This window comes from Dysidea avara, chromosome 11, assembly GCF_963678975.1.
Source record: "Dysidea avara chromosome 11, odDysAvar1.4, whole genome shotgun sequence".
NCBI classification, from domain to species: Eukaryota; Metazoa; Porifera; class Demospongiae; order Dictyoceratida; family Dysideidae; genus Dysidea; species Dysidea avara.
The window spans coordinates 20,136,275-20,150,912 of NC_089282.1; the positions used below are offsets into that span (position 1 = coordinate 20,136,275).

The 14,638-nt window shown below is 37.9% G+C and overlaps 1 protein-coding gene across 4 annotated transcripts; it reads right to left on the reverse strand.

Annotated features, from left to right (window-relative positions):
- Positions 1–1,853: 1,853 nt before the first annotated feature.
- On the reverse strand, positions 1,854–13,487 carry LOC136238082 (von Willebrand factor A domain-containing protein 5A-like). 4 transcript variants are annotated; one of them, XM_066028407.1, is made up of 7 exons: positions 12,239–13,487; positions 12,075–12,189; positions 11,454–12,024; positions 7,706–7,759; positions 5,397–5,447; positions 5,302–5,349; positions 1,854–2,266 (listed from the first exon to the last, which is right to left on the reverse strand). In XM_066028407.1, the coding sequence occupies exons 3-7, from the start codon at positions 11,836–11,838 to the stop codon at positions 1,902–1,904; spliced, it is 903 nt and encodes a 300-aa protein (XP_065884479.1). In that variant the 5' UTR covers positions 11,839–12,024; positions 12,075–12,189; positions 12,239–13,487; the 3' UTR covers positions 1,854–1,901. The 4 variants fall into 4 exon arrangements, 3 of the variants coding, with proteins under 3 accessions (XP_065884479.1, XP_065884481.1, XP_065884480.1); XM_066028409.1 differs by lacking the exon at positions 7,706–7,759; XM_066028408.1 differs by lacking the exon at positions 7,706–7,759 and having other exon boundaries at positions 5,397–5,453.
- Positions 13,488–14,638: the final 1,151 nt, after the last annotated feature.

Consider the following 14,638-nt stretch of genomic DNA (forward strand, 5'->3'; position numbering starts at 1 on the left):
GATTTAGTTAACATGAATTGAAACACCTCACCACTGTATGGGACAATCACCAAATTAGGCCAGTACAAAAATACATTGAAAAATCAGTATGTTCTTAAATTAAGAAAAACCATGTACCTGACAATTTTTACTACAATGCATCAACAAATTACTGGATGGCAGATAACTTTAATTTTAACCTATTTAGTAAAAGCAGAGATCTCTGTACTTGTCAAGCGTGTTATGTTAAAGCTGTATAACTAAATCTATAACTAAAAGGAATTAAGAAAGATTACTATAACTAAAATTATTAATGAAATTAATGAAACTACTTATGACTATAACTAAAACTCCTTACTAAAACAACACTATACACTAGATATTGTTGTCCCAAAATATAGGGCAACCATCCTACGTGAACAATACTATCATAACACATGTAACACACAGATCTTTGTCCAGTGGAGACTTTAGGAAGTGGGACCAGCAAGGATTGAAGATTCTGTTTCAAGCTAGAGGCTATGAGTCTTGTGGAAAGTACGTATCTGAATGACTATGATAACAGTGCAGCTTCTCAAAGTACCTCCATGCAGTATGGACTGAGCACTGGCAGGGATGACTGAAATGGTCCTCATGCATGAGTCACACATATATATATATATATATGTAGATGGTGACACCAGAGACCACTTACCATGCAGACTATAATTATTAGAGAACAAGCACTAGAGTTTCCCAATGAAAAGCTGAATAAAGATAAGCCGTTTCATTTGTACTCTCACCACATGCTCTGCATGCACCATTAACACCTACACCACAACATTCAACATCACAGCTCCTTGAAACCCATCATATAACCTAGATGATGACATTCACAGCAGAAACCATCATGGTGGAAAATACCTCCAAAGTTTATTCAAGTGGATAGCATTGATCAGGAACAGGTTATGAGTGTCTGTAGTGGAGGAAATGTTACAAAAAAAATATCTGACAAAGGCAGAATCCACCAATGATAATGGACAACATTTAGGTCACTGTCATTTACTACCACAAACATACAACACTGATGTGAAGGTTCCAATTTTTGTTTGAGGACCAGGTAGTGAAGACAGCAAACTTATACAAAATGTCATGACATGAAGTAGAGGTGATGATCAACATGGAATATCGTATGACAATTGGACCATCCAGCAGTGCCCTGTCATAACCCATACGACTAACCCCTGCTGACTACATCAGTAAAGTAATAGATATATTGATGACTCAAAGTATTACTACAAAAATGTTGAGAAGTATGGAGAACTGAGAAATTTTCAAATTTGGGCTACCTTTTTCTGATGATGATATAATGCCCGAACACAATGCAGATGCTTGGGAATTCTACCAGTCAGGAAAAAAATCTAACCTACTAAAAATTGTATGTATAGTATCTAGTATTTTGTGTGGTGTATTCTGATTGGTTAAAACTACTTTGGCTCTCTACCACTGCAAATCTTATTACCAACACAAATTTATATATAATAGTTTTAGCTTTTCCTGGAGTAACACTGTTTTAAAGTATGTAGCTAGGTAAAATTTAGAGGGACCAAGGTGTAGGATTACAAGCTGTATGGAGGTTAAGTAACCACCTAGTCTGGGATTTTTATAGTTTCAATGCCCAGATACTGACTCCTTTGTATATAAGCTATCAGCTTCTTTATGTCTCCAGTTGGATAGTATTATAATTTAGAGGAAACAAGAAGGCTAATCAGTGTCCTGTACAAAATGGCAACATGATCAATGTGAGAATTATTGACTAATTGATGTAATGTGTTTAGTATAGCATTGAATTAAATCATAGCCCAAAAATCTGAGTATTTAGTTTCAACCTGGAATTAAAACATAACCAGCTGAAAATAAGTTCAACAAGTACACATATACAACTATATGATTTTCCTAGCACTATCCCTAAGTATCACAAGGTCTACACCAGAAGGTAACACTTGTTTACCAACCCACTGTTCAGCCTTCATAATGACCAACTCTAGCTCATCCAACATTGAAGGATACTTCTTCTTCAACAACTCAATCACAACTAGTGTGGCCCAGATGTTGGCCATCATGGTGACATCACAGGAAACTGGACAACAACTCTTCAGCTCCTCAACTGACTTGGACACAACACCAGCTAACTTATCATTCAGTAGCCATGAACCATCAAATTGTTGTAGACCAACAATAAAGCTGGTATCGGAAGAGGGTGGGGCTGAGAAAGCCACAAACTTTGATGATGGCAACCTTGGTGAAGCTATGTATGACAAAATAAGACACACACACATTACTCTATATGTGAATGTACTGTACCTTAGAAGACCCAGCTTCTACGTACACAAATCAAATTATATACTCGGTTATCCAAAACCCCAATTGTCTCAGGCAATGGTAAAAGTGTTCAGATAACTGAATTGTTCAGATAACTGAAGCCCATACATTTATATACAGAGCTCTTTTGAAAACTTCAACACTATACAACAGGAAATGACAGAGAGAAAAGTTGATGAATTCACACTTCATTTTGAAAAATTAACTATTAATGAAATCATTAGTGCTGAGTCATCAGTGCTTAATTAGCAATAGTAAAAAATATTTTGTTATGATAGTTACAAGGAAACTATCACAATAGTGAATACTATCCCGATAGTCACAGACAAAATTTGAGAATCTAATAATCACAATGCTAGCCATATTAATTGATCAGCAAATGTAATAAACAGTAAATTCTATCAACAACAGTCACCTTTCAGACCTTTGGGTGAATTATTGGGGGTATAGGTGGCTGCCTTACACTGTACAATCAAGTGTGAAACAATTTCTAAGACTAAACAGTACAATCGTATAATGCATGAATACCATGGTATAGAATGAAATGTGTCAGCCACAATATGATGAATTCCACAATAAGAACAATTCCACCATATGCCATCGTGTAGCCTATAATTGTTAATTTTTAATAATATATAGAGGATAGGGTTGCTGTCAGACCTTCAACCAGCTCTATAATAACAATAACAAGGACACTTTGAAGATATTTGGAGCCTGTGAGGTCAATTATTCTCAAAATGTTGTATACACAGAACAATTACTACCAACAAATGTCATATTGTTGAAACTGCATTTAATAACATCATTTAAGGAATCAAACAAACCAAAAGGTACATACATATGGTACAATAGTGGCAATAGGCAATACAAATAGTGATATTTCAGTTAGTTATTTTAGATCTTCAGCAGCCAGAAACACTATAGCATTCTAACATTTTCTGGAAGTAAACAAGCACGTTTCTGTGACTAGCTGCACTAAATACCCTTTCACCTGACACAGATGTAGCATGAATGCACAAGTATCTTTGTGCCAAAAGTGGATAGCAAAAAGCATTCCTCTGCCACCACTGCAATGGAGAATTATCAGTTGTTTCTTCCTTCGAATATGCTTTCGTTTTTGAAGAGGAGGAGGGTCACCATCAAGGACTTATTTGGTGCAAATACATCACTTAGTATCTCAAGAAGCACATGTTCTACACGAGATTACTTACGTTTAGGAGTGGCGCATCTGTTTTGACTGTAAGTGTCATCACTTGTCCCTTATGAAACAGGAGTTAAATGTACAATCTTTTTAACAATGGCAGTAGCTATGTCATCCTTTTCTTCAGGCTTTAGAAATGGCAAAGACTTGAATCTAGCATCCAGAAGGGCAGCTTTATTTAAAACTACACTTTGAGTGCCATGATATTGACTACTGTATATTGCTCCACATATATTCAATCTACTCTGTCATCATAGTAAACATTCAGGAAGTGGTGTAAGAATGGAAATAGATACTCATTTCTCAGCACCAAGGGCTTCCGTTACCTCATCAAAACTTTAACTAATGCTCTAAGGTTTTAAGTTCACCATCAGTTGGCATCAATTCACCTTTCTTCATCTCCATTAATGTAATACAGATCATTAAGAATTCTTTTGGCCAAATAATAAGAAGAGTTCCATCTTGTTGCAACTTCCTAAATAAGGCACAATGGCTTGTGCTTCAGATCTAGTTGCTTCTTCCTTAAGAGTTTAGTTGATTTTACTAGCTGGTTGAAATGGCTTACTAGGTTTTGACAACAAGCCAGAGCTTTGGATACATCAACTGCTTTAAGCACTGCCAACTGCAGTGTATGAGCAAAACAGTTATCATCCAGTTTGTCTAGCGCATTCAAAATGTTTGAGCCATTGTCAGTTGTTGCCGTTATCAAACAGTTATGTCCCTCAATTCTGCTACAATTTGTATTCCAGTGTGTTCCTCTTGAAATTCTTTTGTATCAAGCATATGGCAGCACAACTTAAAATCATTGTTGAAGTAAGGATCTGGCACAGTGCATCAGTTACCTTTTTGTAACGGGTAAAGACTTTGGCAGTGGAAACATTGTTTGAATCATCGCTGGTAAATGTCTACCATCTGCACTGCCACTATCGACTATTGAGAGTTTACAAACTATCATGATATATCGCACTATCAATACTATCACTTAGCACTAGAAATCATAGATCTAAATACTTACTTTTAAAGATGTGCTTATCAAATTAAAAGTAGATGGCTTCAATTGATTTGTCGCATTCACCAATTTTTTTTTTCTCAAATTTTCTGTTGTACAGTAACAAATTCTTGAATTCAAAATACTCTTAGAAGAAGTCATTTCCAATTATAAATGAGAGTAAAGTAAATAAGGGTCAGATAACTGAGGATCTATTGTACTTTCTCTGTTACAACTAGACTATTAGCTACAATGATCAACTACTACCAATTTTTATTTATGTAGCCCTTTGAGAAATGCTGTCAGGTCTGCTTTCTGGAGCAGCTTTTGCCAGACACTATGAAAAATCTGAGCAGAGCTTAAGTAACTATGGCACTACTGGAACAGTAGATAGTGGGCTTATGAAGTGGTAGAAGCTTTCCATGCAGTCTCATTCTTCATCACTTAAGAGTGATTTTAGTGAAAAATGATCCATTGGGATCTCAAATTTGACCTCTGACCTTAATTCACCTTGCAGTTCCATCATATAAAAATGCAACCTTCACCTCTAAGTTCAACCATGTACAATTATTGCTAACACCATCAGCTGTCCAAGACAGCAGATATTAGATATCAGATTTTTGTACACAGTTATAGCTATATAACAAGCATATTGATACATATGTTTTAGTGAAATTAGCTTAGTAATGCAATGCAAATCTATAAAATTACAAATAATATAATTATTTTGTGTGTGGAAGCCAGACAAAATCATGTATATATGTGCACTCACCTATAGATCTTTTCCTTGGAGCAATAGGTGGACTATCACTTGATATTTCTGCATACAATACATGATGCTATATTTATAGGTCTCCTGTGGCTCACTTTCTGTATATAAAACAAGATTATCATCATCATCATCATTGCTTGAGAAATCTGAAGTTAAAAGTTGAAAAGTTAAGTATTCTCTGTACAAGGAAAATTAAGAATTTTAAGGGATCATAGAAATAAAAAGCAGTGAAACAAGGAGGTTGCCTACGCCTGAAGATACACTAGTGGGCATTAAACCTCTACTTCAGTCTATACCTATGAATGAATTAGGGATTAAATGTCCACTATGTATAGGCAGTCTCTCTTGTTTCACTACTTTTTGTTTCTATGATGCTAATTTTTTATTGTACTTAATTGTTTGTTCAGGGTTTTGGGACATTATTATGAAGGACCGCTGCAATCAATCCAGTCAAATGTAGGGAAGCCATCACGTGGGCTACTGTAAATTGACACCTTGCAATGTTAGCAAAGATAAATGGGACACAAAGGAGGACACAGGTAAGTCCACGAAGCATGTTGTAACATCAAACAGTGATAAAATCAATCCCATAGCCTTAACCACTATTGAGTTACACTTGTCTGAAGACACCAGATCAGACAGTCAGTAGCACTGAATATTAAATCTCTTAGCAACTTTTGAAAGCATTTCAAGTCATACTGAAGGCACTTTTGAGCTTCTAACCAATACTGCCAAGGCACCATGGCAGTATTGTGAGGATGGGGATAAGCCCTCAAACCTTCATAATCCCTAATATACAGTACTATTTATACTGTATAATAGTTAGGTTTTAGTAAGTTTGGCCATCAAGGCTAGCTGATCATGGACGTTAAACGTCTATTAGATTAGTAACATATGTACCCTCTGTGATGTACTGAAATATCTTTAAGTGGGGAAGAACCACCTTATTGTCAACAGAGACTAAGTATGCAACCCCTTCGTATCATCACCAATTAACACTGGTGCATTAGCTACTCTGCAGGGACAGTTAGCTATGTACATAGGTAAACTAGCTCGTACAAACAATCAAATATCCAGAAAAATCTTGGCAAAAAGGCCTACAAACTGCAAAGTGGTACTACATAGATGACTCCACAACTTAAGTAATGAGTCCCAGTGTCATCTGTTTCCCCGGGTATCATGTTTCCTGCACACAGTAGCAGCTATATAGCAGCAGTTGTACATGAGCAGCACCATAGTGTTGTTGTTCCAATATACTTTTACTTTGGTAAAAGTATAGCCCTTTTTCTGTTAGTATTACTTACTAATGCTATACCACATGTTGGATGATTTACTAAAGAGATCTCAATACTTTAATTAAGAGATAGTCAGATACTAAATATACTTACTCTTTACTTAATAATTGCTTCATCAAGATTTAGTTAGTATTATACTGTGCAGTGACTCATTCGTTTATTCAGTATTTCAGCTGATTTCTTACATTATTTACAGCATATAAACTTTTGAAGATTTCATTTTAAAGCCACAAGTAGGCGAGCCTTAAGTGTTCTTTGTATTTCCTCTGATTTTACTTAGACTCTAATAATCATTTTGCTCATGTTGTTTAAGTTCACTTTGATAACTGGGTTCATTGTACGTAATTGTATGGAACTTGGGAGTTAAATGAATATTCACATGCCAGTATAATCATTGAAGAGTGTAGAATGGATCTGTTAGATTATTGGGTTGGGAAACTGAAGCATTTTCGAGTATTAGCTACTTAATAGCTTGATATTTTCACAGTACCAGACTCAACTGCCCCTATAGAATACATTTTTCAACTGGTGGGGATGCTACTAGTGGAAAGAGAAACAGATTAATGCAGAAAAATTTAGAGAGAAATATTTATTTGAAGAAATCTGTAGATTGCACCGGCAGATTCAAAATAATTGTTACTAACTGGTTAGATATAATTACGTTATCATTTACTATAACTTTTGGTAACCTGTACTTTTTTACCTTTGGTAGTAAATACTTTAAAATACCTATGAAAATTTACATGCCAAAAGTAATACTAGCACTTCACTATCAAGGTCAAATTCTAATAACAATACTATAGATTTTTTAATATTGGAACAACACTACTGAGCACCAATAGCAACTATAGTAGCAGCTACCTCAAGTTAGCTAGCTGTGGTTAACTGTAGCACTGGTGTCAATGTAGCAACAGTAACTATCAGTAGCAGCGAGCAGTAGCAGCAAGCAGTGGTAGCAGCGAGTAATAGTAGCAGCGAGCAGTATAGCAGCAATATGTTTTGCATGTAGAAGCTAGGTTTCGTCATATGCATTAGCAATACCGTGATAATTATTCAGAAGGTATACCATTTGGTATATTTCAATATTGCCAGCTCTAATATGCACTCACCTTCACGAATCCATTTCCTTGGAGCAATACTAGACAGAACATCAAGGGGTAAGCCTGAGGAGTCACATAGATAGTAATGCATGACAGTGATGCATGGAAGGTATAAATGTACATGTTTTAATCATATTAGATTGAGTTGAACAACAAGAAATGACTACTGCAAGAAATCATTATTGTAATATAATCTACTAGCATTGGTACCTGCCCTACATGCAGGACCATCTCCACATTAAACATTTTGATGCCAGACCAAGCATTAAACACCAGCACTGCTCATGTAGCTATGTAGGGTACATGGTGATGTCACATTTTTAAAGAGCATGGGGTTTCCTTATGCCATCATGTTGCACAAACACCAACGTTTATTGTTTGTGGTGTTGACAGGAATGTTGTTCAATTATTCAGTGCGTCTTCCCTACCAGTGACTTCAACGTGCTGTAAAGAACAAACAAAACTTTTGCTGCTTCACATGCAGGACAACTAATGCGACAATAATTAATATATTGGGAACCAAGCATAAATATTAGTGTACTGTATTTGCTGTGTAGCATGCATGTCGATAGTGCTTTAAAGTACATGATCCTTATGCAGTACATATAGTGAAATAATGAGCATGCAAGGCTAATTAGTTAAATTAAACTGTATGCGAGCTAAGGGAATTGTATCTGCATGGTTCCAGTACTATCATTTATCAGTGCACAGTAGTATCTGTCCAATCATGCAAGCTGCCTATTTTACTACAGCAGTATTGAGGTAAATCTGAACAAACAGTTTTGCATGTCAGTACACACCTATATGTGCTTGAAAGAAAGATGTAGCTAGATATTGGTGAAAGAAGCTTTTACCTACTCTAATACAACACACTGGAGCAACACACAGATGGACAAGTATGTTGGCAATTTACCTGCCCTATCCCAAAAGTCCCTATGATGTGAGGCAGGTAAGTGCCAGTGTTGAAAAACTGAGCATAAGAGTTTGTAGATGAAGACTTGCATGAAACAGATAGAACAAAAAGGTGCATCAAAAAAAGTCCCAAAAGTGAAAAAAAACGTCATGACCTAGGCGGGGATTGAACACCGGTTGCTTATGTTAAGGGAGGTGCACAAATCGCCACAGTTGTTTATTTGTGGTTTTGACAGGAATGTAGCTCAACTTTACCGTGATCCTTCCCTACACCAGTGCCTTCATCGCCCTATAAAGAGCGAACAAAAGCACGTATTGATTTGCTACAACAACACTCGAGTTGCTAGATGATGGGAGTTTAATTTCGCTAAAGTCCCGCAGTGTTACGTGCTTTGCATGCCAAAATATGATGAGCTAAAAGTCGTGCTTTAAAAATGTGTGCACAAAATGGTACTGAGTAGAAAGAAAAAATATGCCAATACGTGGATTCAAACCCACGACCTCTTACATGCTAGTCAGGCGTTCTACCACTTGAACAGTATGTGCTGTGGTTTTCAAAGGAATATTGCTCAAGTTTTCTCTACACTTTGGCCTTCTACATGCTGTAGAGAACGAACGGAAGCATGCGTGAACTTGTGATAACAATCTTAGAGTAGCCGGATGATGAGTGCTTCGTTATCAGCACAGATTGTGTCGATTCGCACCAAGTTTGGTGAGTAAGCGGCGTGACGGACGGACGGACAGCTTTTTTTAGCTTTATAAATATAGATATTGCATGTGATGGCAATAGTTGGTAGGAGACAGAGTATTCAGTGACGGTGGTGAAGGAGTGTAGAGTAATCATGGTTTTGACAGTGTTCAGTGATGAATTATGTATGTGTTGATTGTGATTCTTTTGTGTTTGTTATTGTGATACAGTGATTTCAGTCAAAGGGGGGGGATTTGATGGTCACCATGTTGCAAGGGCTTACTTAACATGTACTTTTCTCCAGCGATACCCACTTTCTCTCCTTTGCAGTAAACTATCAAGTTGTTCAGGTGTCATCTTAGCTTTACTCTGTCTGTGGTATTCTCTGTCTGGCTACTCTCGCTCGTTTATGTTGCAAAGTTTCTTTGTCGCATCTTAGTCAGTGCAGTTCTCTATGCCTTCATCTATGCCTGTCGTCTTGACTTTCAGAGGAGTGCCCAACAGTAGCACGTTCCATAAGTCTCAGCGTTCTCCCAGGGCCCCGACGCTTATGCATTAAAATTATAAGCACACGTCTTTTAGGAATTTGTTGTGGTGTTTTATAGCACCAACATGTTTGATAGCACCAACCAATATATGGATGTTTGATAGCACCAACTGGATGTTTGACAGCACCAGTAGTGTCAGGATTTCATAACGTAATTTGTCGTGTAATGTTTAATAGCACCACTTAACTTTGTTCACTATCGCAGCCTTTTGTGACACTTAAGAACTTGTAAGGTTTGTTTTTCATATTTGATTGTTAACTCTCCGTGTAATGAATGATGACAAGATCTCTCGCTAGTGTGGGGCTCACCCAGGCTCACCCCAATCACTTGACACTTCTGCATATACAATACATGATGCTATATTTACAACAAAAAATGGAATTTTCAAATAGAGTTGGGACCATAGCACATCAATAAAAGGTACTGAAAAAAGTTGGAGTAATCCAAAATATTAAATCACAGTAAAACAATAAGAAGTGTTATATCCCTACTGTGCTCAAGATGCCATAACGGAAATGCACAGTAGGGATATAACACTTCTTATTGTTTTACTGTGATTTAATATCATGGACTATTCCAACTTGTTTCAGTGCTTTTTATCGATGTGCTATGGTCCCTATTCTAGTTGAAAATTCCAAATTTTTTCGTGTACTTCTTTGTTAACTTTCTTTTTGTAAATTATTATGACTGGTGAACCCATGCATACCGCATCTGAAATGCTGCTGTGCGCCCCAGCTATATCAATTATCATCTGAAAAATGAAGTATCCATTGCACTTAGTTGTCAGCTATGTTCAACCTGTTACACAGTATTTCAAATCAAGAGCTGTTTGAAAAGCATCTCTGCAATCCACGCAAGCTGAAAGAAAGAAAATGGCGCCGCGCACCCCAATTATATCAATTATCATCTGAATCAGGGGTGGTTTTAAGGGGGTTTCTGGGGTTTCCGGAAACCCCTTTGGTGTTGGACTGACTTCAGAACCACTGTCCAGCCATTTGGGAGCTATCTATTAGTTAATATTGTACTGATTCTTCACTGTAGCACCCTGTAGAACATAACACATGAATTATCATTATCATAAGTGGTGTAAAAGGAGGGGGGAGGGCAGGGGCATGGCCCCCCACTTTTACAGGACAATTCTTGTAAGAAAAGGTCAAGATACTCTAATAGAGCAGTCAGCCATTCTAATAGAAAAGTTAATCACTCTAATAGAACAGTCACTGGTAAGTCCATGAAGAATGCATTGTATGTACTGTGGTATGCCAAAAGGCACCTCTTGGGCCGAAGCAATGACAAATAGTGAAAAAATCAAGCCCATAGCCTTAGCCGTTATCGAGTTATGCTTGTCTGAAGGCATCAATCAGTCAGTCAGGCAGTCAGTAGAAAATTCTGTTAAATATATTTTTCTTAATTCCGTAACAACTTGTTGAAAGCATTTTGGGTCGATCTGAAAGCTTGTTTGGGCTTAGTTTTACCTAACCAATACTGCCTCATCGTTGTCAGGGAAAATTGAGGCTGGTTTTTGGGTGATGTTATTTTGTGGGCCACGCCTACTCCTTTGTGGTCCCTACTATACATTCCTGTATGATAGGTCTCTCCTGTGGCTCACCTTCTTTATGTACAACAACATCTAAATCATATTCAACATCAAAATCTTCATCACAAAGGCACATAAGTAGGCCTGAAGAAGTGTCAGCAGTTAGTTCATAACTCTGCATACTTCCTGATACTGGTTTGTTCTGGGCCTCGTCCACTGCTATATAAGCAGTATACTTGGACACCACACTTGCATCACAGCTCAATTCAATGATCTCCTTCTTGTGTCTCTCCTCATATGGCTCTCCATCATTCTGCCACTCCTGGATCATCACCTTTGCTGCTAACTGGTGAATTACTGACACATCCTCTGCAGTTTGTCTTCCTGATAACTCAAATGGGATTTCAAATTTGAACTCCTTTCCAAGAATATCACCACTCAGTATTGCTTTACACATCAATCCATCTCTTCCTTTGTCATTTGATTTGTCCACCAGAAGACCATAAATAACAGTCTTTTCACCATTGTAGATACTGGGAATCTTATCTGGTACCACCTTCACCTCATAGCTACCAGGAAGATCAAATACGATAGTTACATTACTAGCTGATGGCTGTAGAGCTTTTTTGAGGCTACAAATTACCTGTAAATTAATAAATATCTCAGTTTCAGCATACACACAAGAAACCTCACCTTTGACTGCACTCGTTCATTGTCAGCAATAAATTCTGCTGATCCATTACCAGCTCGAGCAATACCCCTCACAAGAGCACTTGATGCTCCTGATCCAATACCAAATGTGAAACACCTACAACAACTTATCATCACGTTACTACTATAACACATTCACCACACACCTTGTATTGTGACAGTTCTTCCTCACTTCACTGATTACACTACTTGTGTTGTTCACAGAACCATCTGTCAAAATGATGGGAGACCTGATGACTTTGGTGGCTGATTGAATATGTACTGTAGTGGAGTAAGGAGTTCTGTACCACCCATATCGGCCCTCATCTTCTGAGCAAACTGAGTAGCTTTTTCCATTGTTTCTTGAGTATAGGACATGCTTGACTTAAAAAATGGTTTAAAATCAGACCCAAAACTGACTATGTTAAAGAAACATCCTTGCGGCATACTCTTTAGAAACAACACTAGTGTTTCTGAAGCACTTTTAATGTAAGAACCCTCCATACTACCACTGCGATCAACTACAAAGATAAACTCACAAGCTGCCTCTAAGCTTGTAAATTTTGGGAAAAATGTAAGCATCACTGCTTTACTCTTCATCTCTTTCGTCTTGCTCCTCTCTATTGCTGCTTCTACCATTACCATCGGCTCATGAGGATCTTTGTATCTAATCAATATTGTAACATCTCCTATTACAGGACCAGCTATGCACACATTCACACAATCTGTCGCTTCTTCTGTCTTAAGCTGATGAGTGGGTGAAGACACTTCAGCAACTCTCTTCGCTCCTTCTATACTCATACTAAACTTGAACACTCCAGCAACAGATGCCTGCTTTACATCAGAGTTTTGTGTAGCAGCTAGTGGATCACTTGATCCTTCTGGAGTGTAACGTGGTTTTAACACTGATGGTAAAGCGAATCTCACTCGTCCATCTGCCTCGATTGGCAGTTCTCCAACCATTCTAAGCTTGATCTCTGCTTCACTTCCTGATGGAAGGTTACCCAGACTTAAGCTAAAGATGTCTCCAGACTTCTCTTCAGCATATGCTGCAGTTAATCCACTAGTGATCGCGTTGTCATACATATCCCTCGCCTTCTCTTTCTCGTGTATCGCGGCCTTCACCTTCCTACCATCAACAATCGCTTCCAACCCCACCACTGCAAAAGATTCCTCCAGAGGAAATTGGAACGTCACTTCCAGAGGATTACTCGTGTCACTGGAGTAGTTTAAAGTGGACGAGACCTCAACCAGATAACCTTTCACTTTCACATGTACTGAAACATCTTTGAGAGGAAGAACCGTGTTCTTGTCACTAGAAACTAATCCAACTTTTTGCTCATCCTCCATTTCTACATCGATTTACTGCTAAGCGAGCTGCTAAGGCCACCAATTGCAATTGTAGATATTTCTTCGGGATGGCGCTTATCGATTAGACTCTAATCGATAAGCGCCACCGTACCCTTCCTACAAAGTAGTTTCGTGCCCAGCCGGGCTCGCGCTAATGCGCAAACGCGTGTTTGCGCATTAGCGCGAGCCCGGCTGGGCACGAGACTAGCTACATAGATATTCCACGGCGCGTGGAATATCTATGCTTGCTACAGACATAGCTTATCACTGCTTATCTATGCTACAGATCTTGCGACTGTGGTCGGTGAGGCAGTGGAACTAAAATTCGAGTCTTTGGCGATTTTTTAAAAGGCAGTGGAACTGAACCCGAGTTTTCAACCTTATAAATGTTACTCACGTAGTAAGTTAATCTCACTATGATATTATATAGAGATATTCCATCTCCATAGTAACAAAAATAGGCACCGTAATTCCTCGCTTATTATACCGTATTTCGGCCACATTGTTGTGCAACTGTGTCGAGCTTTGTATGGGGAATTTTCGAGCCGCTTTACAGGTTAGCCTGTCTGTTATATATGTTAGTACTAACCTTATATGATGTCCATCCACCATGGTTTTTTCCGTTTGTTGTGTTCGGAACGCGCGCAGCACCTAATCTTAACGAATCTCGTTATGTGCAGACTTTAACATGGCGCGCGCGCGCTCACGTGAGTTAAGTGCCTCATGGTCAACCGTGTTTTTCCGCAGAACAAACTATTATGAATGACCTTTTAGTACCATGGCCAAGATCAGAGGATACACCTTATTTATACTTGATGGTTGTTTCAAGTTGCCAGATATATACATGTATAGCCACTGAACTAGTGGATAGCTTCAATACTAGCTTCAATGTGGAAGGTATAAACTTGTCTACGTATGATTAACACTATTCTATAAAATAATTAATAATACACTACCGATCTCCATCCCTTCACATTATCAAAGAACTCAATTTTGTACCAGGCAACATCACCCCAATCATTTCATTCTGCCACAAGCAACCCTCAACACCTATAAATATAGTTTTTATCCTAGAACTGTTAAAGACTGGAATAAGTTGCCAATTAATATAATAGAATCAAGAAACTTGGATGAATTTATTTATGTACTTAACCTTCACTACTGTAATTAATTATCAAATTGTATGTATGTATTTGATTGTACCATTTGGGGTTTTC